At 54.6% G+C, this 26938-nt stretch overlaps 1 protein-coding gene across 2 annotated transcripts in view; it reads right to left on the bottom strand.

Moving 5' to 3' along the window:
- The window catches only part of STK32B (serine/threonine kinase 32B), a 156449-nt gene that overhangs the window by 27439 nt on the left and 102072 nt on the right, over positions 1-26938 (bottom strand). For both annotated transcript variants that reach the window (XM_037529670.2, XM_054688029.1), the window contains exon 5: positions 829-866. In XM_037529670.2, coding sequence (XP_037385567.1) covers positions 829-866 — 38 coding nt within the window. The remainder of the gene's footprint in view (positions 1-828; positions 867-26938) is intronic.

Here is a 26938-nt window from a genome sequence, read left to right on the forward strand (position 1 = left end):
CCACCATTTTAGGGAGCATTCATCACATTTATCAACAAATCTGTTAGCGACAGATGGAGAAGCAGTTCTGTGAAATGAGTCCGTTAATGAGTAGGGTTGAAACGTGTGGTGGGGCCCGGGTGCAGGTGCTTCTCCTGTTCCTGGGTGATGCGCGGCATGACTGGGTGCCACTTCAGGCCACATGGCTGTGCCACAGGCCTCGTGTCCGTAGTCGCTCCCGATGCATTGCCGAGGACAGGCCGGCTTCAGGAGCAGTTCAGGACTGCAGGGCCCATGAACTTGGCAGGCTGGGCCTTTCTGTGCAATTGAGCTCTCACCTGGCAGCACGGCGAGAGCTCACGGACATGGGGTGAGCAGTGAGAGCAGCAGGGAGGAGAGAACAGGGTTGCCATGGCTGGGGTGTGTGGGAAGTGGGGGAGGGTTTGCGCCAAGCTTTGAGTCATATGATGAACAAGTGCTGCAGGTGTAATGTACAGTGTGGCGATAACGGTTAATGAGACTGTTCCATTCCTGAAGTCTGGTAAGAAAGTAGGCAGCCCTCACCAAGAGGTCAGTGGGGGAAGGTCATAGGGGCGGGTGGTGGGGGAGGGGTTAGCCGCTCCGCATCCCACAAAGCACCCGTATCTTAAATGATCACACCGAGCACCTTTAACAAATCACAGGGCACAACCACACAGGACACAGACCAGAAACGTCCACGGATGCCCATCCATTAGGATTGAAACAAAAAGGCTTCCCAGTCAACCCTAAAACCCAGCATCGCCCCAGGACTTCCCGGTCTCCAGCACCCCAACCTTCTGCCGCCTCTGTGAGCATGGGGAGACTCACCGTGCTCGTCCAGCAGGATGTTGTCTGGCTTGATGTCTCTGTAAAAGAAGACAAAGAGCTGAAAGTGCCACTCCGGGGCCGCCCGGAGCCAGGTTGTGTGTCTGTGAGCTAAAACAGACTTTCTGACTTTGGGTTAGGAAAACCAAACAAGATGCATAGGTACAAAAAGCAAAAACTGCAAAGAATGTTCCAAGGTGGGCTTCATGACCAACATATTCATTATCCAGCCCTTTGTGGGGAAAGTTTGCTGCTCCCTTTTTAGGTTAACAGTGAATATGTGCAACAAAACTTGAGCTGAGGAGTTTCTAGAAAGTTCTGCCCCATGGCACCACTGCAGCAGAGGGTTCCCAACTCCAAGTTGTGCATCTTAAAGGCAGGGCCTTACTCCTCACCTCTGCACCCTGGGCCTTGCATGCACTGTCACAGATGGACGCTTCAAGGAGAAACCAGACCCAGACGGCATTTACGGTGGTGAGAACAGAGTGGACACGGGACTGTTGCAATAGGGAAAGAGACTTAGATATTGAACCCAACAGGGACAAGTGGGGACGTACAGCCAAGGAGCAGGCGGGGGGTGGTGGATGGAAAATTACTCCAGGCTAAGGTGTCCTGGCTACACGGCCCTAAGGCAGCCCGGGCATTGGCCATCACGGGGTCGGGGGCACAACACCTGCTGATATATTCAGGGTTGGGGATTCTGCTTGTGAACACATAAAATTTGCTGCTGCACCCCTGAACCCCATGGTCCGGCACAGCAGGCAGGCGAGCAGAGTCCTCTGTATAAACTGCAGCCAGAACAGGCTCTCCCTGCGGCCTGTGCGGGAGTCTCTGCCTGAATGCAAGCCCGCCTGTCAGCCCGGAATAAAGATTTAACTGTGGGGACCCAGCCTTCGCATCTCTGCAGGGCATGCCTTAGGAAGGAAGAGATTAAATCCTGCACCACCTTCCTCCAGCATCAGCATATCTTTAGGAAAACTCGGAACCAGCAGCTCCCCAAGAATAACGGCGGTCTTCATGTCAGTGACTCACTGCTCCCACCTGTATCGACTAAACCCAACACGGGCCTATTGGAACAGCTCCCGCAGCGCAGTATCTGCCAGGCTGCTTCCTGGGCTTGAACCCTCACTTTGATTAGCCTCTTTGTCTAATTACCACTGAGGTTTTATTTCCAGTTAACATGCTAAATGACTTGCTCAATTCACCAAAATTGGACCATCAGAGACTGACACAGAAGCCCAGAAGCGGGGCCTTGGAGGCAAAAGAGTTGGGGTGGGGGAGCCTGCGTAGTCTGGTCAAGAAGATTCTCAATGCATGCAATCAGGGGTGAGGGATGAGATGGGGGGACGGGCGATGGGAACCGCATTGGAACCATGGAGAACCTCCAAGGGCATCTTCAGCCCCGATTTCTTAATCATTAACGCACAAACACTTTCCACAGCTCTATATTAAAGCCATAGATTCTATGGAACGCAAGCCCCATGCACTCGCTTGCAATAAGCATCTCATCTCCGGAGACGGATGACAACGTGCCTGAAAATAAAAACCGATCGCTCCTGTGTTTATCAAAGAGGGGCTCTACCTGGAAACGCTGTGGCTAGCTGCAGTCACGTCACGTGACGCCCACGGCTCTGGGGGTGAAGAAACACTCAACCTACATATTTACATTTTTAGTCTCATTGTGACTTTTCACACCTGGGACTCTGGCGACGCCAAGCACACGAGCCCCCACCGCCAAGCTCACGAAACAGCCACGTGAGCAGAGATCATCTGTGGCGCCCCACGGGAGGAGGAACTGGGAATCACAAAATTAAAACAAAAAAGCAGAAGACCCAGAATCAAATATTTGTGGATTAAATCAGCAAACACTCCGGGTCCCCATTTAGGGCATCTCCCGGCAGGGTTTCCCGAGAAAAGGTGAGAAAAGGGAAAACAAGCACTCGCGGGAGTGGAGAACGAACACGCGAGCACAGCAGCCAAGGCCGAAGAGCTCCCTCGAAGGCGTCCCGAGGGCTGGGGTCACCCTGTTTGGGGAGGAGGGTCCGGGAGGCGGTGGCTGTGGCTCAGGGAGCACAAACCCCCAAATGCAGAGGTGGCACCCCAAGGATCTGAGAGCACCTTCTGGTGGGATTTTCTGCCTCTCCCCCCTTTCTCCCTCCCTAATTTTCTCCCTCCTGCTGCCTCTCCGCCCTCTGCTGGTCCTCCCGTCTCGCCCTCCGCCCTCTGCGGCTGCTGCTTCCCTCCTCTTTCAAGAATGCTTCTCAAACACCACCCCTGGGCAAGTCCGGGCAGAGAGCTGGGGAGTCCCTCCCTCCCCTTCTGAAGCTCAGACTCCCCAGAGAGAAGGACTCATGTCGGGGCGCCCCCGAGTGGGTCGGCAGATGCCACACCACTGGGATGAGAGGACCGTGACGGAAGCGCAGGGACAGCAGGGACCAGGTCAGAGCTAACAAAAGGTGAGCCGGGCTAAGGAGCCGTGACCCAGTGGCGTGGGGTGAACAGCATCCCCCCCAAATTCATGTCTACCTGGAACCTCAGAATGTGATCTTATTTGGAAACGGAGACTTTGCAGATGGATGCAGTGAAGGATCTCAAGATAAAATCATGCTGGATTTAGGGAGGGTCCCGAACCCAGGGACTTCACGGGGGCCCCGGGGCCGGCGGGAGGAAGGCCAAGTGATGACAGACCCCAGTGACCGGCGCAGGCCGGGAGCCGGCGGGGGCCGGAGGGGCAGGGACGCGCTCCGCCTGGGTGTCTGCAGGCGGGCGGCCTGCGGACACTCTCACTTCAGACACCTGACCAAGGCCGGGCGAGCAGGAGTCCCCTGCTTTGAGCCACCAATTCTGGGGTGATTTGCTGTGGCTGGGAGGGCGGTGAGAGTCCACCTGCACGCGCTCAGGGCTGACATCAGCGGCCCCGCGCCAGGCAGCTTCCACCCAGCTCTCCCAAGGACCAGGGGGGCTCGGGACGGTCCTTGGCTTTTAGCAAAGCAAGCTGGGTCTCCGTCTCCATCACGGGCAGCGACAGGCCGCCGCCGGCCGAGCCCCGAGGAGGAGCTGCAGCGCCTGAGTCACTTGGGATTTAATGAGAATCACATTTTATGGGCAAAGCTTCTTATCGGAGCCTTTAGGGTGGCGGCGTCAGGCACTTGCGCACAGTCCTATTTTCCGCCGTGATCCTATCTCAGGCCGCGCGTCATCCCGTTGAAAATAGCCTCGGCCGTGCAGAAAGGGCAGGGAGGCATCGCGTGGAGGGAAGCTGGGCCGTTTCCGGAGGACAAGCCATCATCTCAGAGCTGGGCAAAGTGGCACTTTGATGGAGAGTCTGCGTGCCAGGCTATAAACCCGGCCCGGCCCTGGAATCGCTCCCAGGCCCCAAATAAACCAGAGGGGAATGTCAGCGGGGCTATTCGGAGACAAGCCACCCCCGGGCACAGAGACGGCTCTGGCCAGGCTGCAGGGCCGTGCGTCCTGCCCAGGGGCTCCCGGGACACGGCGGGGCGGAGCATCGTGGGTGTTTCACCGCTAGACCGGCACGGGCTGCTGCTCCCTGCTGCCCAGGGAGCGGGCGGCCAAGTTCCCTTCTCCACGGCCTCTGGCCCATGAAGCCTCAGTCTCCTCAGCTGTGAGTGGACAGTGCGCGCGCCCCGTTCCCAGCTCTGCTCCGCTCCTCCTCTATTTTTATTTTGCTCACTGCTAAATCACACACCCCCACTACCCTCCACCCCCACTCTCCCACAGCCCCACCATCACAGGAACTCGTCCTCGATGTTCTAGAGCGCACATCCGATGACTCGGAAAACCCGTGGCACCGCCGCTCGCCGCCCGCAGGCTGCCCCGGCCTGACGGTGAGCAGGCTGCTCCGAGGCACCGCGAGGCCGGCCTTCCGGGGCGGCAGAGGCTGCGGATCAAGGCGAGAGAGGCCAGTGGACACTCCTGAGGGGCTTCGCTTGCTCGTGGTGCCGACTTCAGGTGGTTAGATGCAGACGGTCATTCTGGGGACTTTCACGCAGACGGGCGCGTGCTAGACAACCTCGCTCACCGAGGCGAGGTCTTATGAGCGGCCAGCCCACGGGGGCCAGGGGGGTGTGCTTGACATTGGGCCGAGGGAATGGGTGCAGGCAGGAGGCGTCTGCGGGGCTTGGGGTGAATGGTGGCTCACGGGGCTGCTGGTCTCCGCCTGGGCAGCCGGGATGGATGCTGTGCTCGCTCTCCAGCCGGCTGATGCAGCGTGAGGCGATGGAGCTGGCTCGCGACTGGAGCCTCTCACCAGGCTGGCGTGGACTGTTCTAGAAACTGGGTCATGATGAAGAGACTAGACATTATCTCTCTGGCTAAATACTGCTTCTCTCTCCTGCTTCCTGAGGAGGGCAGGGACCTGCGCAAATTCCAATTCCGGCAGGATAACATCCCGTCACACATACGGCAGAGATGGCCAGCGCGGGTGGGGAGCTCCTTGCCTGCGGGGCGCGAGGCTAAGCGTGTGCCGAGGGTTAACACGGAGCGTGGTCGTGCTGTGCTCTGGCCGCCTCCTCGCTTAATTCCGACACAACCTTTAAGGGCAGGTACCACTGCTTGCCGGTTATTGATGAAGGAGAAAGATCTATTTATGGGGGTCAAAGGTCACAGAGTGACAGCAACAAGACCGATTCTCAGGCTGCCTTGCTCTCTACGTCTGTGTCTTCTGTCCATGGGGAGAAAAACTCAAGAAAGGAAACAGAGCTCCCAGAGGGCGGCCTTCGCAGCAACAACCCAGGGAGCCGATTACAGATGCCGGACTCGGGCAACAAAGGGACGATGCTTGCATTTCAGCATCTGCTCTGTATGACGACCCCGCAAGCAAGGTCGCGTTTCTTTCTTTCTTTCTTTTTTTTTTTTTAAAGATATTTATTTATTTATTTATACAAGCACTGGGTTGAGTCAGAAGCGCGAGAGAATTCAACAGAGCCAGAGCGGGGAGCAGAGCAGGCAGAAGGACCGAAGGACACTGCTGAGGGGAGCAGCGGGCGGCAGGAGAGGTCTGCGTGCCATGCGGGACCCTCCTCCAGTGGCCGGGGAGCAGCCGGGGATCGAACCGGCGCTGCAGAGGCTGCGGGCAGCTTTGCAACCCAGCGCTCAACCGCTGCGCCACCGGGGAGGCCCCTGTTTCTTTCTTAATGCGACCAAAAGGCTTTACAAGGCGTAAGCCCCACAGGACCTCTTCCCACGTCAGTTCTCCTCACGGCCTCCTGGGGCCACCAGCGCTGCTGGCCAGACTCTGGAGTCTATCTTCTAAGAAACCCAGAAATAAAAGTGAACACCGAGGGCCTCCCCGGTGGCGCAGCGGTTGAGCGCTGGGTTGCGAAGCTGCCCGCAGCCTCTGTGGTGCCGGTTCGATCCCCGGCTGCTCCCCGGCCACCGGAGGAGGCTCCCACATGGCGCGCAGACCTCTCCTGCCGCCCGCTGCTCCCCTCAGCAGTGTACTTTGGTCCCTCTGCCTGTTCTGCTCTCTGCTCTGGCTCTGGTGAATTCTCTCACCCTCCCGCGCTTCTGACTGTACCCAGTGCTTGCATAAATAATAAATAAATAAATATTTTAAAAAGAAAGAAAAAAAGTAAACACCGAGACTGCTTGTCAGCTCTTCAACCTGTCAGGGGACACCCGAGGACACTGCCCAGCCCGCCGCCCACTTGCCGACGGGGGCAAAGAGGAGCCGTCCTCGCCCCGAGGCTCGGGGTGGAGACTGCAGACCCGGGCGCGGCGGCCGTGGCTCAGGCTGTCACGGACACGTGTGCAGGAAGCGCTTCCGTAGTTCTGGGGCCCTCAAGTCCAAGATGAGTCTTCGGGGCTATAACCAAGTGTCAGGGGCTGGTTCCATGGAGAACCCCTTCTTGCCTTTTCAGCTTTCAGGGGTGCCCCTGCTCTTTGGCTCCTGGCCCCCTCCCTGCCTCCCTGCAGCGTGACCACCTCTGGCCCCAGCAGCACCTCTTCAGCCTCTCACCCTCCTGCCCCTCTGCTGAGGCTTTCCGGGTAACCCAGGGCAACTTTCCCCCCTGCACGATCCTTCACTTAGTCACATCTGCAAAGTCCTTTTTGCCGACATTCACAGCTTTGGGGGTGCGGATGTGGCAGCTCTGGGGACGGGGACATTACTCAGCCCTCCACGCAAGCGTTTTAGGTGGCGTCACGGACTGAACCACGTCCCCTCGGATTCACGGGTGGAGTCCCAGTGGCTCAGGGCCTCAGAAGGCGCCTGCCTTTGGAGGCTCAGTCTTTAAAGAGGGGACTGAGCTAAGATGAGGTCACTGAAGTAGGTCCTGACGTGATGGGGGCACAGGCCACGTGTCACAGAGAGGACACGGGAGACAGCGTCCACAGGCGGGAGGGAGGCCTCCGAGGGGCCCGCCCGGCCGACGCCGACGCCGGACTTTTGGCCTCCAGGGCGGGACGGGATACATGTCTGTTGCTTATGCTGCCGGGGCTGCGGTCACGGCCACCTGCGCACACCAGGACAGGGGCAGCCTGGTGCCCCTGCTCCACCAGGAGACCCAAGCCAGGCTGATGGGAAGGGACACCCTTCCGAGGTCGGTCGGTCTGCAGCAGACACTCCGGCTGGACCCCAGAGCCCGAAGAGCAGGCGCGGAGCAGCTGTTTCCACGCACACCCCCTAAGGCAGCTCTGTCTCGCATCCAGCCTAAGCACGCTGCCCTGGACTCGCTCTTCTCGCTCTTCAGGGAGGGTGTGCGCCCCATGCAGCCGCTCCGGGGGCGGCTTTTCTTTAGACCCAAGAACAAACTCCAACGAAGGTGACTCCAGTTAATTCCATGTCAAAGCGACGCTGCTCCGTGGGGCCTGGGGGTAGCCTTGGTTCCTACGGCAGCTGCATCCGGCTAGTCACCCCCAAGTCCATCTCATGGAGGTTTCAAAGCTTTCGGGAGTCACCAAATGGCTGAGGAGCACAGGGGTCCCTTCGTGGACAGGTGAGTCCAACCACACAGTGCCACGGCGACGAGGTCAGAGCCAGCCTTGCTGGAAGCCGTTGTGGGGTGGGCGGCACACATCAGCCCCAGCACAGCTGCCTTGCCCGGGCTTCTTGGTCCCGCGGGATCCACCCACAGGGAGCCCCAGAGCCTGCATGTTCAAGGAGCCCCAGTGGATTTCTGATGCCTCCTGGGGTTTGAGAACCGCCCCCCCCCCACCCCCGGGGAAGACAGGCTTCTGGGTGGACCCACCTTGGAAGGCTGCGGCCCAGGGAGGATTTTCCAGGAATTCTTTGTCTCCAGCCCTGGCACGCAGGCACAGCGTCATTAAAACACAGGGCCCTGCGGGCTCTGATTCCCTGGGGAAGTGCTTAAGGTGACGGTGCTCCGGCTGCCCAGCCCCAGCCCCGAGGGCCCCCGAGAAGGAAGGCTCAGTTTGACTGGCACAGGCAGGAGGGAGAATGGTCTCCTGGCTCCCAGGGCGGACGTGGCTCCCGGAGACAGACCGTCAGTCGCTGCAGCCTGAGTCCCAGCCACGGCAGGGGCTGCTCAAGGCAAAGGAAACAAGCAAGCACCCAACCCCCACAATCCCCCACCAGGCAGGGAAGGCCCAGGAGGAACCAGAGAGGGAGGGAGTCCCCCCGATTTCCCTGGGGATGTGGGGGTGCTGGTTAGGAAGCAGAGGCTCTGCAGAGCACCACGGTGAATTAATATTTCAAGAATTGCTATTTTTAGGCCCAATCTCTCTGTGACTGCTTTGTCCAAGGGGCACGCTGCCAACATGTGTAAGCGGCCCTCGTCCCAGACTACGGCCCTGGGAGGAGGCTGACGGGGTCTGAAATGAAGCAGCCTGGGCGCTTCCAGCCCTTGGAGCCGCAGCGTCCGTGTCTGTAAAACGCCTGCTCAAGCCGCCTCCCAGGGCGTTGAAACCACGATGATTAGCTGAGCATTAGCCGAGGCGCGGCACGGGCACGAGCTTAACGAACACGCCAAGCATCTAAAGATACTTAATGCAGAAATAAGAAAAGCCGGGTTGGGAGGGGGAGCCAGGGCCGGGTCCGACAGGAAGCGGCGGGACTGAGGCCGGGACAGAAGCTGGGCCTTCACGCGGCTTGCTGTTGAGTTTGGCTTCTGAGCACCGGGTCTTCCACACTCCCTCGCACTCTCCACCCCAGGGGAAGGCGGGCGCAGCGCGGGCAGCCACAGGGCCGAGAACGGGCCCAAGTATGGCCAGCAGGGGGCTGCAGCTTCCGGAGAGAGTCGATCACAAACATCCCCGTGCTACTCCCTAACATGGACCCCGGGGTGGGGCAGGCAGGACGTGGGGGGCTGAGGAGGCCTCACACATGTCCACCACCTGACCGGGCACTGGACCCACTCTCGCTTACCCTAAACCCCCAGGCCACAGGACGGCCCCTGGGGTCTTGCTGCAGATGACAAGGCTGCGGTTCCCTCTGGCCCTCAGCGGACTGGAGAACCAGGGGCAGCTGCCCCCTCCATCGGCCCAGAGGCCGCAGCTCAAAGCCTGGCTGTGCCCTTCATGAGCACCGTGGCTGGGGACTTCCAGTCCCTGAGCTTTAGTCTCGTCCCACGGGACAGTCATCTTGCCTGAGCAGCGGCTCTAAAGATGAAGAGCGACCAGGGCCTAGAGGGACAGCAGAGCTCCTGGCAGTGGCGTCGCAGGGCGCCCATCCTTCCATTCATTTCCCGTGTTGAGTCCGCTACGCGCCGGGCACTGCCATCCCCGCAGGGACAGAGGCCAGGAGGTGCGACACCCAAGGGTGTGCTCCTTATCACGTGTTTATAAGGCAAAGCAGACACAGGAACAGATGGTGGGGATGGGGGTTTGGTGTCAGAGCTCCAGAGGGGAAGCTACCGACCAGCCCCCAGAACCATCTCATTCTTAACTAGCAACGGCGGGTTTTCAGCCATCAGTAGCCATTTGGAGAAAACCTTCAAAATGAAAAACAGGGATCTCAGCAGACACAGACACGGGGAAGAGGAAACTTGGAGATGACTAACACCCTCAGGGGCAGGAGACCGTGTGCACAGAGCACAGAGGCCATAAAAAAACGAGCAATGAGAATGAAAAGGAGCTCTCGGAAATCAAACACCCGAGGACAAAAATTCAATAGCAACGTCTGGAAGATGCCGTCAAGCCAGTTTCCCAGAAAGCAGAATATAAAGTCCTGGAGAGGGGAAAGAAGCAAACACAGGTAAAAAAGAAGGAAACAACAGAAGTCACGGAAGTCCTAAGTAACAGAGATAATTACCCAAATAACAGGAGCTCTGGGGAGAGGGCGGAGGAAGCCCTGGGGACTTGCTGGGACCGAGCGTGGGAGGCACGGCCAGGAGTCCCCGGGAAGCTGCAGGGCTGGGAAGCGTGAGGCCCACGTGAGCAGGCGTGCAGGCGATGAGCCTGGACAAGCATGGAGAGGCAGTGGAAGGGCATGGAGGGTGGGGAGGGTGGGCTGGGTAAGCGCCCCGAGTTTCACCAACTGAGACTCCCGAGGCCCACAGGCCGCTGGGGTGACCACAGGAGGCACACACGACCCTCTCCGTCACAGCCTCCTGGGGTGGCACAGCAACTCCAGAAACGCTGGTTCAACTCCCAATTCATGCCAGCACCTGCTTTCTACCTCCCTTCGAACAAAGTGAGTGGGAGGAGAGCGACCCCTCCTTCTGCAGGCATCAGGATCCAGTCACACCTGGTGACATCATAGTACGGGTCACTGGGTTTATTTTCAGGGTCACCTTAACCACAAAAAAATTTGTTTTCCCATTATTGAAATGGCCATCCTACCAAAAGCAATATATAGATTCAATGCTATTCCAATAAAAATTTCAATGTCATTCTTCAAAGAAATAGAACAATTATTGATGAAATTCACATGGAATCACCAAAACCCCGAATAGCCAAAGCTCTCCTGAAAAAAAAGAAGGGAATGGAGCATCACACTCCCAGACTTAAAACTATACTACAAAGCCATAATCATCAAAACTGCATGGTATTGGAACAAGAACAACACCCAGACCAATGGAATCGAATAGAAAATCCAGAAATAAACCCACAGATTTATGGTCAACTAATCTTTGACAAAGGAGCAAAGACTATGCATTGGAGCAAAGAAAGTTTGTTCAATAAATGGTGCTGGGAAAACTGGGTCGCTACATGCAAAAGAATGAAACTTGACCCCTACCTCACACCATACACAAAAATCAACTCAAAATGGATTAAAGAACTAGACATAAGACCTGAAACCATACAATACATAGAAGGAAATGTAGGCGAAACACTACGTGATTTGCACATCAAAGACATCTTTACAGACACATCACCCAAAGCAGTGATAGTGAAGGCAAAGATAAACAGCTGGGACTACATCAAATTAAAGAGCTTCTGCACAGCAAAAGAGACAATAACAAAAACAAAGAGAAACCCCACCAACTGGGAGAACATTTTTGCACACAACACTAATGATAAAGGACTGATCACAAAAATCTACAAAGAGCAGATGAGACTCAACAAAAACAAAGAAAATAATCCAGTCAAAAAATGGGCAGAAGAGCTAAAAAGAAACTTCTCTGAAGAGGAAATGCAAATGGCCAACAGGCATATGAAAAAATGTTCAACATCACTTGTCATCAGGGAAGTGCAAATCAAAACTACCATGAGATACCATCTCACACCAGTGAGAATGGCACATATTAAAAAAACTAACAACAACAAATGTTGGCGAGGATGTGGAGAAAAAGGAACTCTTGTGCACTGTTGGTGGGAGTGCAAACTGGTCCAACCACTATGGAGAGCTGTGTGGAGATTTCTGGACCTACTAAACATAGAGCTTCCATATGATCCAGCAATTCCACTCCTAGGTATTTACCCAAAGGACACAGAAACATCAATTCCAAAGAGCACCTGCACCCCTATGTTTACAGCAGCACTATTTACAATAGCTAAGCTTTGGAAACAACCCAAATGCCCAAAAATAGATGACTGGATCAAGAAGATGTGGTACATATATACCATGGAATATTACTCAGCATTCAAAAAAGATAAACACATGCAATTTGCAGCAACATGGATGGCGCTGGAAGGGATCATGCTCAGCGAAATAAGCCATAAAGAAAAATAAAAGTACCGGATGGTCTCACTCATAGCAGGAATCTAGAAAACTTAAATAAGGGACCAGGAAAATGAATAACTATAAGAAAGAAAATATCAAAATCAACAAACAACTATGAACCAGAGACACTCTATGGGGGGTGGGGGGCGGGGAAAAGAGGGATTGGGGTCAAAATAAGGGGGTTGTAATTGTATGGGGACTATAAAAAAAATTAAAAAAAACTTTGTTTTCCTCTTTAAAGAACTAATGGAAACTATCTTGTGAAGTCAATTCATCTTAACAACAAGCACTGAGTCTGTTCTAGTTAAACATCAGTGCTGGCAGTATGCAGATGTGGCAAAAAAAAAAAAAATCCAAAGAGTATTCATTTCCTAGGGTGATTGTAATGAATTGTCACAAGTGTGGGGGCTTACAACCACACAATCCTTCCTTCCAGGGATCCAGAGGTGAGAGGCTGCGATCAAGGTGCCAGCACGGCTGCAGCCACACCGCAGTGGGGTCTTCCCTACCTCTCCTGTCCAGTCGGGAGGTTCCGGTGTTCCCTGCTTATCGCCAGACCACCCAACTGCTGCCTTGCCTGCTCTGTGTCCTTCTCTGTCTTTCAGAAGGACACACATAATTGGATTTAGGGCCTGTGATGGTTGATTTGACGGGGCCATGGCATGACTAATATCTGGGTAAACATTCCTTCTGGGTGTGTCTGAGGGTGTTCCTGGGTGACAGCAATGTTCACCCGGGCAGACTCCCGCGGAGGGTGGGCCTCGTCCAATCAGGCGAAGGCCTGAAATGAACCAAGGCTGACCTTGTCTGAGCAAGAGGGAACTCCGCAGAGCCGGCCTTCAGACTGGGCTGTGCGGGGCCTCTTCCCAGGCCTCCAGCAGGCCAGTCCATCCTGCAGGTCCTGGACTTGCCAGCTGCCATAACTGCATGAGCCAACTCTGCAAACCCCTTTATGCAGATACAGTCACGTGCACCCTGACGCCTGAGATGCATCATGAAAAATGTGCCCTCGGCGAAAGCTACGGGGTGCGGTTACACCAGTTCAACGGGGTCAGCCTGCCCCACCCGGACGTAGGGTCTGGCCAGGGAGCCATGTCCTGACGTGGGTCACCGCTGACCCACGTACGCCGGAGCAGCACGCGGCTGTGGGTCCTGGCTGGGCCTGTTGGCGATACAGACACGCCGGTAACCGTGTTTCACTGATTGCGTTCATCTGAAGCACCCTGCCTGGCACAGGGAAGGGATGGATCTGGGCTGTCCCTGGACTTTGGGACTCTGGAGCACTGGTGAGCGGAGCAGCCTCAGTGCCTGGCTTGGGTGCCTTCACTGCCCATCATGCTTGCGAAGCTCCCGCCCCGGTGCGGGCAGTGCTGGCCAGCTCCGGGCTTCCGTCCAGCCTCGTTCCTCTGCTCTCCTTGCTGCTGCTCTCCAGGTCAAGGCTTGGCCCCCCCACCCTCTGATTTTCTTCTTAAACATTTCCTCCACCACTCTGAATCTTCTTTTCTCTGACTATCTTGAACTTTTAATCTCCAGAGTTTCTCGCTCATTCAGTGCAACGCACGAGCCTCTTAAGTGAAACTCTGGTAAGCACCTGCCCTCAGACCTGGACTGTGAACATCGGAGGAGCAGAATAAAAGAGCAAAGCTAGACGCCAACACATCAGCCACGTTACTGGTAGAGGTTAAGTTGGAAGATGAGCCTGAAACACCCCGAGGGGCCTGTGGCGAGGACCTGGGCATAGGACATGTGTCCACCACACACAGCAACTCTGGGCCAGAAGGGCCTCGTGTGGGGAGTTGCTTGGTTACCCGCACAACCCAGAGCAGAGCACAGCAGGCGCTCTGTGGGCACAACGACCACGACGGAACACTAGCTACGAATCAGCGAGTCACTCACGGGAGTGCAAGGCCCCCAGCGGCCTCGAGTCACGCTCATGGAGGCTTCTTTAGAGGAAGAAGCATGAGCAGTGGGGAGGCAGTGTCCGCCAGTGCCCCGGAGCCAGCCATCTGTCCAGGCCCACACAGCTGCCCTCCCCGTCCAATCTGATGTCTCCAAAATCTCAGCTGTCGCTGCCAGGGCTCCCGCGGAACCCACAGAGAGCCACCCCGGTGGGAGTTAAGCAGGGGTGTGCTGGGTGACCTTAACACGTCAGCTTCGCTGAGCCACGGCAGCCCAATACTTGATCAAACATCTTTCTGGGTGTGTCTGAGAGGGCATGGGACTGAAACTTAACACTGAGTAAAGCAGACTGCCCTCCAGAACGTGGGGGAGTCTCCTCCAGTCAGCTGAAGGTCTGAATAGGACACAAAGGCTGGCCTTCCCTTTCTTCAGACAATTGTTGCCTGCCTTCAAACCGGGCCCTCAGCTATGTTCCATTTCTGAACTTCAACTGACAAATCAGCTCTTCCTGATGGAACCACACCATCAGCTCTCGCTGGTCCCATCTGAGGATGCATCCTGCAGATGTTGAAAGTTCCTCACTTCTGTAATCACACGAGCCAATTCCCTGTCTGTCTGTCTGTCGGTGCCTGTCTACCATCCATGCATCCATCATCTGTCCACCCTACCTAGCTACCTGACTCCCTGTCAATCATCTCAGAGTGGTTCTGCTCCTCTGGAGAAGCCTGACATCTAGGTAAGCCTCACACACGAGTGCTCAGACTGGGGCTTCGTCTTGTTCCTCTGTCTCTGGATGACTCCCACTCTTGCTTCAAATGACTTCTCTCAAGCTTTCCCCCTAGATATATTTTCTTGACCCCACTTCAGTTCCAATCACACCTCTCAGTCATAAGAATGAACTGCTTCAGTTAGAGTCAGCATTCGTTCATCTTTGATGACCTCAGACGAGGGAAATAAGGATTCACCACGAGGGCCATAGTCTTCTGCCCGGAAAGGGCGTGACCGTGCTGAGCCCAATCTTACACTTTATTTGGCTTGTGGCAGAAAACTCAGCTTTCAAGCTCCAAAGCATGAAAGGCCCTGCCAAAATCACTCTGAATTCAGGAAATACAGATGTGTGGTGGAGAGAAAGACCATTGATCTGATAGACTCCACTTTCCTCCTGCTACGGAGGCTTGAGCTCAAAGTGTGGGGATGCAGTTATTACTGTAATGAAAGGGATGAAGCTGAAATCTTATTAAATAGCCCATTGACCCAGAAAGGATTAGAGCAGAGCTGTCATCATCTCCTTTTAAAACAATCTGAATTTTTGATGCAGCATCGGGTGAAACATTAGATTAGTGACAATTTCCTTGGTAGGACACCAATAGCAGTGGCAACGTCTCCAGTGCAGAGCGAGGGCTAAGGGGAGTGACAGAGCCCGAGTCCTGGCCTGCTGGAAGCTTCCAGGCTTTGGCAAAAAGAATGAAGAACTGTCGTGTTTAACCAAGTCCACACACAGCCCCGCTGGTGGAGGAGGCAGGGCCCGGAACCAGCTGCTGCTGCTGCTGCTGTGCTCACTGGGCAGAAACCACTGGGGTCCGTGTGCCACCCTCTGCTTCTGCATCCTGCCGGCTGCTGCCTCCTGCTCCTGGTCCTTGTCTCTTCTCAAATGCACGTCCTTCTGCCTGTCGGCCTCAGCTCTCCCACGGGGTCGGTCAACTTTGGCTCCTCCTGTTGCTTTCCCATTCGGGGTCACCTGCTGGCCCTGCCTGCCTGCCTGCAGGGGTGTGTGGGGTTGATGCACCCCAAATCCTGGCCGGTTTCCAGGTGTGGAGAGCAATGACTTGAATCCCTGGCAGGACATCCTCGGAGGCCCTCTGGCCCCAGTGGGGGACTGCCACCCCTGGCACACTGGCCCTCCCGGCTCGCCCTGTCCCCGCTGCCACAGAGCAGGATTGGGAGGGTCAACAGAGACCACATTTGAAATACTTGTATGTTCTTTATCTTAAAGGTGTCAAGTGGCTTATATTACTCAAGCAAGGCCACCGTAATAATAATGAAGATGGGGAAGGAGAAAACAAACCCTACAAAAACCTCCAAGCAGAGGCCAGCTAAGACGCCTCAGGGCCCCAACTCTGTGTTTGCAAACGAAGGTTCCAGGAAGGAGCCCCCACTCATGAGTGCGTTCTTGCTACAGAGCTGAGAAATGCACAAAGGCCCACAGCCCACGCGTCTAACACACCCACTCACTAGGCAGGCAAAACCTCTGCCCGGGTGCTGGGCACAGCCCCCGCTGGGGCCTGGCCTCCCCTCCCCCCCACTGCCTCTGCAACAAGAGACAGACTCTGCCCGGACACGAGGCTTCTTCTTACAGGTTAGTTCGCCTGTCTCTGCCATCAGCTGGGGGCTGACATGCTCACCCCACTTTAAAAATGAAAGTGAGGTCTGAAGAGATTAATAAACTTGTTCCTATGACTCAGGGAGCACGTGGCAGAGCCAGTTGCAAACTCAGGTTTATTTAATAAAGTTCGTTCTGTTTGACCCTTCTCGAAGGTTAGGAAGTGGAGGGATGTCACCCCTGGAGCAAGCGGCTGGCAGGACACGTCCCAGGCGTGGCCTTGGGCGCAACTCTGCAATCTCCCCTGCAGCCCTGACGTTATCACCGTTGGGGAAGAGAACAGGGCCCAGGGGCAGGGGACTGAAGTGGCCTCCTACAGAGAGCTGGGGGTGCAACCTCGGGCCCGTCTCCCCGCTCTCCCGGGCTGATGGCCATCACGTTCACATCCTCCATCCCTGTGTGAGTCACCCAGGGCCTTCTGGAAATAGCATGGGGGTGTACATCTGAGAGGAAGAAACATGTGGCAGGGAGACCAGCCCAGTATCTGCACAACCTCACGTTATCCAGACTCTGTATCTGGAAGATCATCTACAAGTGGAGGAGCTCGGCAGGGCTGAGTCACAATTCCTAAGTCAAGACTTGTAATGCTGCCCTTGCAAATCCCACATGCTCAGGAATCAGATTCACAGCAACACACCTTTGCAGCACACACACACACACACACATACACACACACACACGATAGCGTCCACCTCCCAAGGTAACTTTAAGACTCCAGAGGACAGCGTGTGCGTGGACACTGAGACCACCACCGCAGCTGCCCGCCCAGGAAGTCGCTATTCTCAGTCCTCGATGGGGCTGAAGGTTTTCAAGTCTGGACTCACCTCCCACCCCAGCAGCTGACTGCGCTGGATGAAGCAGGGCGCTGCTTGATATGCAGCTCTGTAAGGGTGCAGGTGAGCAGCGTGAATAGGGAGGCATGCGGGGAATTTAATATAAGAATGAGTATAGATTCAACGTAGGGTTTAATTCAGACAAATCTTAGGAACCCTGTTGGCTGCACTCACTCCCAGGTCACCCAGGCCCTGTCAAGTGAGTTCGGCTCCGCGGTAGAGAGGGAAGGCACAGGATGCGTCAAATAAGCACACCGAGTCCGAACGAGTTCAAACGAGCACACTCGGTCTGGTGCACAATGAGGAATAGCTGTGCACAGCCCCTCCTGTGCGAGAAGTAAGCGTGGGAGCAGTGAAGCACAGAAGCAGGGATAAATACGCTGCTCCGAAGAATCTGGGAAGGCTTCCTGGAGGAGGCGGAGCTGATAGAAGAGGGGCCCTCCCACCACGAGGACGCGTGATGCGATGTGCGAGCACAGGAGGCGTAACAGAGTCTGTGGCTGCAGCCCAGGGCAGCGTGCTTTTTTTGTTTAGCTCATTTTCTACTTGCTTCTTCTGGTTCCTTTGGGGTCCTCCTTCACCCCTCAATGTCCCAGAGGCCTGTCCATGGGGTTCAGAGGTGTGAGTGCTGGCCCAGGCAGACTGAGTGAGAAGATTCCACTGCTGCAGCCAGGGACATGCCGTGCTCGCCGTGATCAGGACAGCTCTGAGACGAAGCAGAAGCGGTAGGAAGAGCACCAGGATGGCGTCAAGTGTCTTAAACAAGACCAACCAGGGGTTTCTCCGAGATAACCATGTGACTTAAGAGGCGCTCCCAGAGGTGACCCTGAGCTGGGGATCAGGAGGACCCAATCAGAGGCCCCCGGGGCCGACACATGATGTGGTGGCTCGTGGGGCCTCTGGCCCTGGGCTGAGCCGGGGTGATGGGTGGAGTCAGGAGAGACCCCCAGAGCCAGAGCTCACCCCACTTCTCTCTTCCTCAAACTGACTCAAGTGCTAATATGCTGAAACTATTTTTTTTAAATAAAATTGCCTTTTTTCTTTATTTGATTTGGGCTTCGATCACCCTGAATCCATGAAAACGATGACACACGTTGCCTCGCCCCGGTAGCTCGAAGGGACCACCAGGAAAATGAGAACTGAGGCCGCATCTTGAGCGACAGGCGACGGCCATCGGCCTTGACCGTGGGAGCGAGGAACGTTTTCAGAAGGAAAGTGACTGGGTTGGATGTCGCTGCCGAAAGACATGTCCCACAGGGGGTGGCCCAGACCTCTCCCATCAGCCCTTGCGTCTGCGCATTTTGCTCATTTTGTGAACGCGCCAGCCACTTCCTGAGCAGGATGGAGGAGGTGGACGTACAGCTTGGAAGGGACGATCTCACTGCACATGCCCGGAGGCAGACTTCTTTGGTGACTGCGATTACTTAATTAGCAATGAATATTGACTTTTTCTGTGTTAAACAACGGAGTCAACATTTCAAGGCCCACCTCGCAGACAGGGGAAACCCTGCAGGTCACAGGGCCCGGGTGACGAGCAGGCACATCTTAAGGGAAATAAAGAGGTGATGGCGCGGGGGCGGCTGCAGCATTTCCCCACATCGCTGGACTCCCTGGCTGGTTACAGCAGCTCTGTTCTGGGCGCTCTTCATAGTGCAGAAACAGAAGTCATTCTGTTTTGACCTTTCAAGCAACCTTTGACAAGTCTTAGAATTTGCTAGTTGATGACACCGGTCTACACCTCACTGTGATTAGGAGGAACAGGTTCACATCCCAGCGCTGGGCTTAACCTGAGTCAAGGCCACAGACTCGCCCGAGTTTGGCTCCACCCTCAATGCATGGTCTGCCCAGACCCCCGAGCCCAGGAGACACATCCCCAAGTCCTTGGCCCCAGCGGCTACCCCGCTTTTATCTGTGGCAACCCCAGAGCCTTGACAAACCACAGCCTCTCAGTTTCGATTCTCTCCCCTGAAAATACAAGGCCTCATAAATTCCAGCCCATGTTAAAGAACTGCTTCCAACTATATAAAACAGTACAGGCCCGCCAAGGTTAAAATCCAAACTAGCACAATATCCATGCACGAGATGTATTTCTAGAAAAGGTGTGCACTCGTCACAGGCGGGCCGCGCGCCCTTCACCAAACACCCTTGGAGCCAGGCACTGTGGGGCCACGGCAGTGGTCCCAACAAACTGGCAGAGAAGAAACCAAGTAGGAGAAAAACACACTTCGAAGGCAACAGGGGGGGCCCCTGTGATGGTGGGGAGCTGTGTGAGAGCAGGGCACAGTGTGGAGCCCCAGGCCCCCCCCCCAGTCGGGCTATCTGGGAGGGACACCCCTCGAGTTGGAAGAGGCGCTGTAACAGGCAGTGTGGAGGCTGGGTTGACGGGAGGCCAGGCCAGCAAGACCCAGAGGCTGTGTTGGTCATTGGCCTGGCGGTGGTCAGCCACGTCTGTTCTCTGCCAGCACAGAGACCACATGTCCCAGGAGTCCTTGCGTTCTGGTCTCCTGGGGGGTTGGTCCTATGGCGGAAGACTGGAGAGGGCAGCTGGGGAGAAGCCGGGCATTTCCTGGACAGTGCCCCTGCAGGGCTTATGCTGTCATTCCACCCGGATCTCGCAGCCCCTGCCTCTGTGGCACTGCCCGGCTCCGGCTCTTAGGGTGCATGTCTTCTGAGGGCTCCGCCTGCCCTGCAGGGACCTGGGTCCAGGACTCCAGGGATGTGTCTGGCCCATTCTCCTGCTCCTGCGCTCTGACATTTCTAAGGAACGTAGCCGCTTCCTGCTGTGACTAATCTCTGCCTTGCTGCATCATCCTGTTTGTTCTTCAAGACAAGAACATCCACATGACCGCTTCCCGGCACCGAGTCCGCTGTCTGAAACACGAGGGTGGCTTCTGTCTTCTGCTTGTATCCTGACTGCACCGAGGCCGATGATTACTCCAAGTGAGAGACAGGAGGGGCAGCGGCAGAGCGCCAAGCCGGGAAGATCGTGAACCTGAGTGGATGTGGGAATACAGAGCAGGAGAGTTTCGAGAAGGCTCCCAGGATGACAGTATCTGCCAGCTTGAAAACAGCCCACGAGTTCACGAGGTTGATGTATTCGTTTGATTCCCGGAGCTCAGCCGACTCTCTGCGACTGAGCCTTCACATCTGACATCCGTCCCGACATCAAGGAAGATGTAAAATGTGTACTTTGCGCGCAGGGGAGAGCGCCCCATTACACAATCTTTATTGCTTTTCACACAAAATTAACAGTTTTCTCTGTATCTTGACAGTGATGGAATCACCCATATTAAAGAAGGCTTATTTGCTATCAAGGAAAGAGATCTGTGGACCATCCCAAACACGGAGAATTTGCAAGCGCCTTCCAGGGTGATGGAAGCTTCCACGGAAGCGCTCACTCTAATGAGGCGGGCGCGAGGTGACTTTAGCGGTCAGCGTCCTCCATGCGCCATCACGGGTTTCAGCTTCCCCTCTTACAGAGGTGTCATGTGACATTCGAATCCGCAGCCATCTCCTGATGGGCTACCATGTCCTCTGTGTCTCGGCTGCTGGTGACCTTCCTGGAGAACACGATTCTCTCCCCAAGGCCCACCAGCCAAGTCTGCATCCTTCAGGCCAGCGGTTGCGGCTCTTACCTGGATTCGAGTTACCATCGAGTCCAGGTAATGGCTCGAAAATTAAAAATAGAATTGCCCTGTGATCCAGCGGTCCCAGCGCTGGGTATGTCTCCAAAAGAATTGTCCCAACAGCGTGTTCTCCGTGGCCCCAAAGAGGAAGTAAACCGGATGTCCAGAAACACACGCATGGGCACACAACACGTGGCAGACTCTCAGGAGATGTCACCCGGCCTTCCAGAGGGAGCACATTCTGACACAGGCTGCAACGGGCAGGGGCCTCGTGGGCGTCCCGCTAAGCCAGGGCGCTGAAAGACACGCTGTGACTCCGCGTGCCTGGGCCGTAGTGTTTCTTGGCGTCTCAGCTGGGCAGATGCTGGACATGGCTGTGCAACGAAGTGACAGGACTGCCTATTACTGACCTGTACACTTACAAAAAGTTAAGGTGGTAAGTGTCGTGCATTTGACCACAATGAAAGCTCTGCTAGCTCTGGCTGGGCTCTCGCTTTGCCCTCCACTCAGCTACAGCGCGTCTAGTCGATGCCACCAAAGCTACCCTCAACCTCCCTCCCGCACATCTGGTCATGCTGCCTCTGCCTCCAGGCCCAGCAGCCCCAGCATCAGTCCCTCCGCTTGCACTAGGGGTCCTCTGAACTCAGCCGGCACCCCTGCTGCAGGGGCCCCCACAATGATGCTGCCCCGACTCAGAGTCTGCCCTCTCAGAGGACTTGGGGCTCCTGGCCTTGACTGACTGCAGTTCCTGAGCATGTCCAGTCTCCCCCGACTGGGTGTGAAATCTGGTAAGGCTGGCATGGCTCTGCCCGGTCCTGCCACCCAGGAGGCAGCACTGGCCCTGGCACCTCACAGTGGGAATCTGACAGATGGACGACAGGTGTTCTCGGAGGCTCCCTTTCCCGGTACCTGAACTGTGGTGGGTTTGGCCAAGAGAGCAGTGGGCCAGGTGGTCCAAACTATTGCTCTGACTTTCAGCACAGGCCTCGCCTCTGTTCATGCGCATCCGGGGTGGGTGGGGGGCAGTTTGGGGAGGTGTCCTCCCCCTGCCTGAAGTCCATCTTGCACGGAGCAGCCAGCACTGTGCAGTGGAAAGCAGCCAGCGCGCCGCTACTGAAAGCATAGATCAAATCACGCCGCTCGTTTGCTGCAAACCTGGCGAGAGCTTTCCACTTTCTCGGAGTAAAAATTGAAGCCAATAAATCCCCATTACCCTCTGTCTCACCTTCCTCCCTGGCCTCACCTCTACCTCTCCCTGCTGCTCACTGCTCTCCTCGCTGCCCCTGAGACACACTCCCACCTCTGGGCCTCCATATCTAGGCTGCAAGCATCGCCCCCAGACAGCCACACTCATCCTCACTGCCTCCAGCTCCCGACTCGCACATGCCTGGCTCCGAGGCTTTTCTTTGACTACCCTCTGTAAAGCACAGCAAGCAAGGCCCTGCCTGTTGTCCCCCCTATTTGCCACAGTGCCTGATGGCACTGATCACTGCCTTGGGCATTATGGGAATACACACATGGACGAGTGTCTCCCTCCACCAGGATCAAGTGGGTAATGCACCAAGGAGGCAGAAACTTGGTCAGTCGTTGCTGCTGTCTCCTTAGCCTGACATGATGTGGGGGCTTAGTACATCATTTTGTATAAATGGAAGATGCGTGGGTGGGTGGCCACACGAGTGGGTGGACACATGGGTGGGTGGAGGGATGCATGGGTAGGTGGCTGGGGGGATGCATGGGTGAACAAGTGAACGCGCATATGGATGGACGGATGAATACCTGAGAAGGCTGCACAGGCCGAGGCCCATCACAAGGCACATGTTCAGAGGAACATGGCAGGTGTCACCAACCTGTACATATGGAAAATCTACACCATCTTCTCTTCTTTCCTTATGTCACCCTCTATCCCACTTTAAGAAATTAATTCAACAATCCTTGTGGCAACTGTCACAAGACCAGCCCACACCTGCTGGCGTGCACTAAAGGTCTGTCAAGAAGCCGTGACAGGGGGCCTCCCCGGTGGCGCAGTGCTGGTTCCATCCCCGGCCACCGGTGAGGGTCCCACATGGCGCGCAGACCTCTCCTGCCACCCGCTGCTCCCCTCAGCAGTGTACTTCGGTCCTTCTGCCTGCTCTGCTCCCCGCTCTGGCTCTGGTGAATTCTCTCGCCCTCCCGCGCTTCCAACTGTACCCAGAGCTTGTATAAATAAATAAATAAATCTTAAAAAAAAATAAAGAAGAAGAAGCCGTGACAGGAGCCCAGACAGAAGCTTGTTGGTTCAGGCATCTGCCCACCCTCTTCTTGTGTCACTTCTTTTCCCTGGAAACATGCCCTCCACCACCTACAGCTATTCACATGCTAACCCGACTTCCCAGGCCAGCTCCCCACTAGCCGGGGAACACATAACGACGTGTGACCTCTCACTTCTTCGAACTCTCTCGGCACCACGTCCCCCCACCTCCTATTAGTCTCATGATTCATATCCTTCCTGACTCTGTTTCCCTCCCTGGTAGAAAGAGGGCTGGGGGCAACTGTACTGAACTGTAATAAGACACGTGTGCCACATGTGTTTATATGCACATGTGTCTATGTGTACACATGCTCGTGTGTGTATGACCAGCCCCTAATTTATTGGATCTTGTCGGAGATGTTTGCTCTGCTTTCACATCTTGTTCCCAGATTTCATTCTGGTTCTCTGACGTGAAGTGGAGACCCAGATCCCCTTTTTCTAGAATTTATTATCTAACAGATCCACACTCCACCCAACTGCAGGAGTAATTTATGCTTAGGAGACAGAGCAGTCCTTTAAGGGATAAACTGGAGTCCCTTGCAACCTCACTTTCCTACCAGCCGGCACGAAGTCATAAATCCTCAAAATGCCAGCCTGTCATGCATGGGAGCCACGTCCTGAGGCTCAACTAAAGATGCTGCTCCTGAAACTGAGCTGAACTTCCGTCCTAAATGATCCTTCTGCACATCTTCCATGTTCTTCTACCTGGAACTTTCTATTCAGTGACCATAACTCCAGGCACTCAGGGTAAGGAAGGACAGGGAAGGATTTCCGCTGTAATCTGATTAGGGTTAGCAATTTATTTTTAGCACCGTGGTGGAAGGTGGAGGACATTTGGGATATAAAAATAGGTCTGATCAGCAAAGACTAAGAAACCACAGTCACAGAAACCCGCATGTTCCCCAAAGTTCACAGCAGCATGTTTACAATCACTCGGACATGGCCCAGCCTAAATGGCCTTTGACGGGTGGTTAGAGCAAGGACGTGGCCTGTCCACACGTGAACTATTATATCGCCACAAGGAAGGATGACACACAGCCATCCTCACCAAAATGGTCAGAACGGTAGCAAAGTAAGTTAGAACGATGAAGGCAAATACTGGAAATGCCGAAGGCAAATACTGGATATTTACACAGCAGACAAACTGGTAACCTGACCGGTGCCGGCCAACACCCTGAGGGTCTGGGGTTAAGAGGGAGGGGAGAGGAAGGTGCTAGGTGACATAAGAGGTGGTGGTGGGGAGCAAAGCCTGGGGTCACTCACAGACAAAGATAAAGTTATTGGGATGGAAGGATCTAAAAAAATAAGTGATAGCAGCTGTAGCCGGTGTTTTCCTAGCCATTGCTGTTCTACCACGGCTCTCCCTGAGGGCCGGGTGTGTGCTGGTAGGTTCAGCTGTGCCGTCATGCCATCCACCCTCACACGAGCTCATTCTAGAGAAGGCACGATGGAGACAGCGCTCACAGCCGGCTTAAGGGGGGCACAGGGTTCCGGCGCAGGGGCCCGACCTGAAGCTCGTGTTTGACGGATGTGACACAGACAGGGCTAAACCCAAGGGTGAGGTTATCGTGTTTACTCTGAATACTGATCAAACGCTGATTTCTGATCAAATATATGTGATTCAAAGATACCCCCCTTTGTAGTTTTCACAGGATCTAGAAAAAACATATATATGGGAAACATGAGAGAATTTTAATCAGTATTAAAAATGGACTTATTTTTATTGCAAAATGCTAAACTGTTCAGTTGAATATATACACGATTATTAATATATACATCAATGAAACATTACCATTACAAAAAAAGAACAAAAAATAAAGTTCATGTTTGATAAACACCTTACCTTTAGAGAGAAAATTAGTTACGTGCTGATTTTCTTCATTAAATGGATCACACACTCATTAGAGAAAATATGGAAGTAGAGAAAAGAAGAAAGGCGAAATCACACAGAATCTGTCTTCAGCCCGGCTGGCTGGGAACTTCTTTCACGTCTTGTTTATTTAATAAGCAGACATTTCTCCACATAGTCACGCAGTTTCATAAGCTATAATTTCCATTCATGATCATACAAATACCCTCTCAACAGTACACGGTTTTCACAGTGAGCCTTGTGTAGAGGGCTCAGCCTAGCTGCACGCCTCTTGAAAGGAGGTACACACTGGAGCAACCCAAGGCCTTTCTTTTAGGTTATTTCCGAAGCAGCAATGCACTGACAAATACCCTCATGCTAGAGCTTTCTATGAAGGTCAGATAGGACCTGATGGTACATTCCAGAAAGTGAAATGAGTGGGTACAAGGGGATGAATATTTAAAAAGCACCTGATTCTTATTGCCCAATATCTTTCTAAAAGTATTTAATAATTTTTACTGTCACCAGCAAATACGTATTCAGGACGCCCAGAGAGTATCTTCCTAGAACGGCCGTCGTAGGAAGCACCCCTCCCCCAAACGCAAAGCTCAACTAAGTCACTGTCTCCCAGGAGCCCAGAGGGTCCTAGAAGACAAATTTTACCCTGGCTCCCGCAGTTCCATGGCCTGGACCGTGCTCTGACCAGCACTTCCCCCTGCACCTCTTTCTTTGCGATGCTGAAAGCGCCGTGATCCCACAGCATCCCTCACGTTCTCTGCCTGGGCCTCTACCCCACTGCAGAGCGATGCACTCACTTTATCTTGCAACACATCCTTCGAGTTTTTCGTTTCTGCTTCCATATGTTTAATTTATGAGGGCTCTGATGTTCTCAGAATTTCAAATAAATATACTATTTCTTGTTTATGGGTAAAAAACTCATTTTCTTATCTCTTTGAAGCACTGATCACAGCCATTTGATATTTCCTTCTCCTGGCAGAACCCGTTTCTCTGCAAGTTATTTATTTCCTTTTCCCATTCGGTTGTTTGGATTTCAACATCCACGTTGGAAGATCTCCCTGAATGTCTGATCATCCTTGGTCGTCACGACCCTCCTCAGGAGGTGACAGCATGTTGAGTGGGGCTCGCTGACTGTGAGCTACTTTCTGGGGGGATGAGGAACGGCTGCCGTCACGGTCTCTTTCCTGTAAGCTCTTGTTGCCCCTGAAATATTAGACTGTCCAGCCTGGAGGAGGGAGGCCTGGGTACTACTCTGAGCCAGCTGCGGTGGGGAGGGGTCATTTCAGCCTCTGCATTGTGCAGATCTAGGTAGACTTGCTGTTGTCAGCACAGCACCCCACTGCAGTAGGTGTGGCGTGCACAGACACTCCGTTTTGCCCTCTTTAGGGACCAAGGCTTCATCCTTCTGCGTGGGTGGACGAGGGGGGCGGGTGGCCTCCTGGATGTTCAGGGTGGGCCCGCAGATCGGGGGCACCAGGACTCTTGGGAGGTTTTCAGACAACTCACTTTATTTTAGCCTCTTTTAAGCCCTCTCCTTCCATAAACAGCAATTCCAGCACTTCCCGAGCCCTCTTGGGGTTCTTTAGTGCCCATCAGTTCTTGTTTCTCCTCAATGACCATTTGAAATTCCATCTCTGGGGGCCTAGGTCATCTGCAGCTCCATCTCCCCGAGCCCGCCACTCCGTCAGTCTCCTGTAGTCTCCCCAAGCTGGTGAACTTGTCATTTTTGAAGCATTCCTTCCTCATGGTCATTTTATGGGGGTGTACGAGGGGAGAGACCATAGGTATGTGCATGTGAGGGTTTAAGCCACCATCTTTAGCCAGAAGTTCAAGAGCTGGTCTTCCCCGGCTCATCCAAAATTAAGTCAAGATCAGTTGGGTCCAGGATAAGATCTGGGCTGAACAGAGGTGGAGCCCCCACCCCAACGCCTCCCTGGAACCCCGGGATCCTCAATAACGCCATGGCTCCTGAAGCTTCCTGCTGACCCCCCCTCTGCAGACTAAAGTGCTTTGCTCACCGAGGGGGACCGAGGGAGGGCGTGGGGCATGAGGGCGCGGTGCTGGGAGAGACGAGCAGAGGCTATGGCCCCAGGAGGCAGCAGAAACCCAGCGCTCATATCCAAGCCCACAGCCAA

The sequence above is a fragment of the Talpa occidentalis genome, unplaced genomic scaffold (genome assembly GCF_014898055.3).
Source record: "Talpa occidentalis isolate TD23 unplaced genomic scaffold, MPIMG_talOcc4v2.1 talOcc4.6, whole genome shotgun sequence".
Taxonomy (NCBI): domain Eukaryota; kingdom Metazoa; phylum Chordata; class Mammalia; order Eulipotyphla; family Talpidae; genus Talpa; species Talpa occidentalis.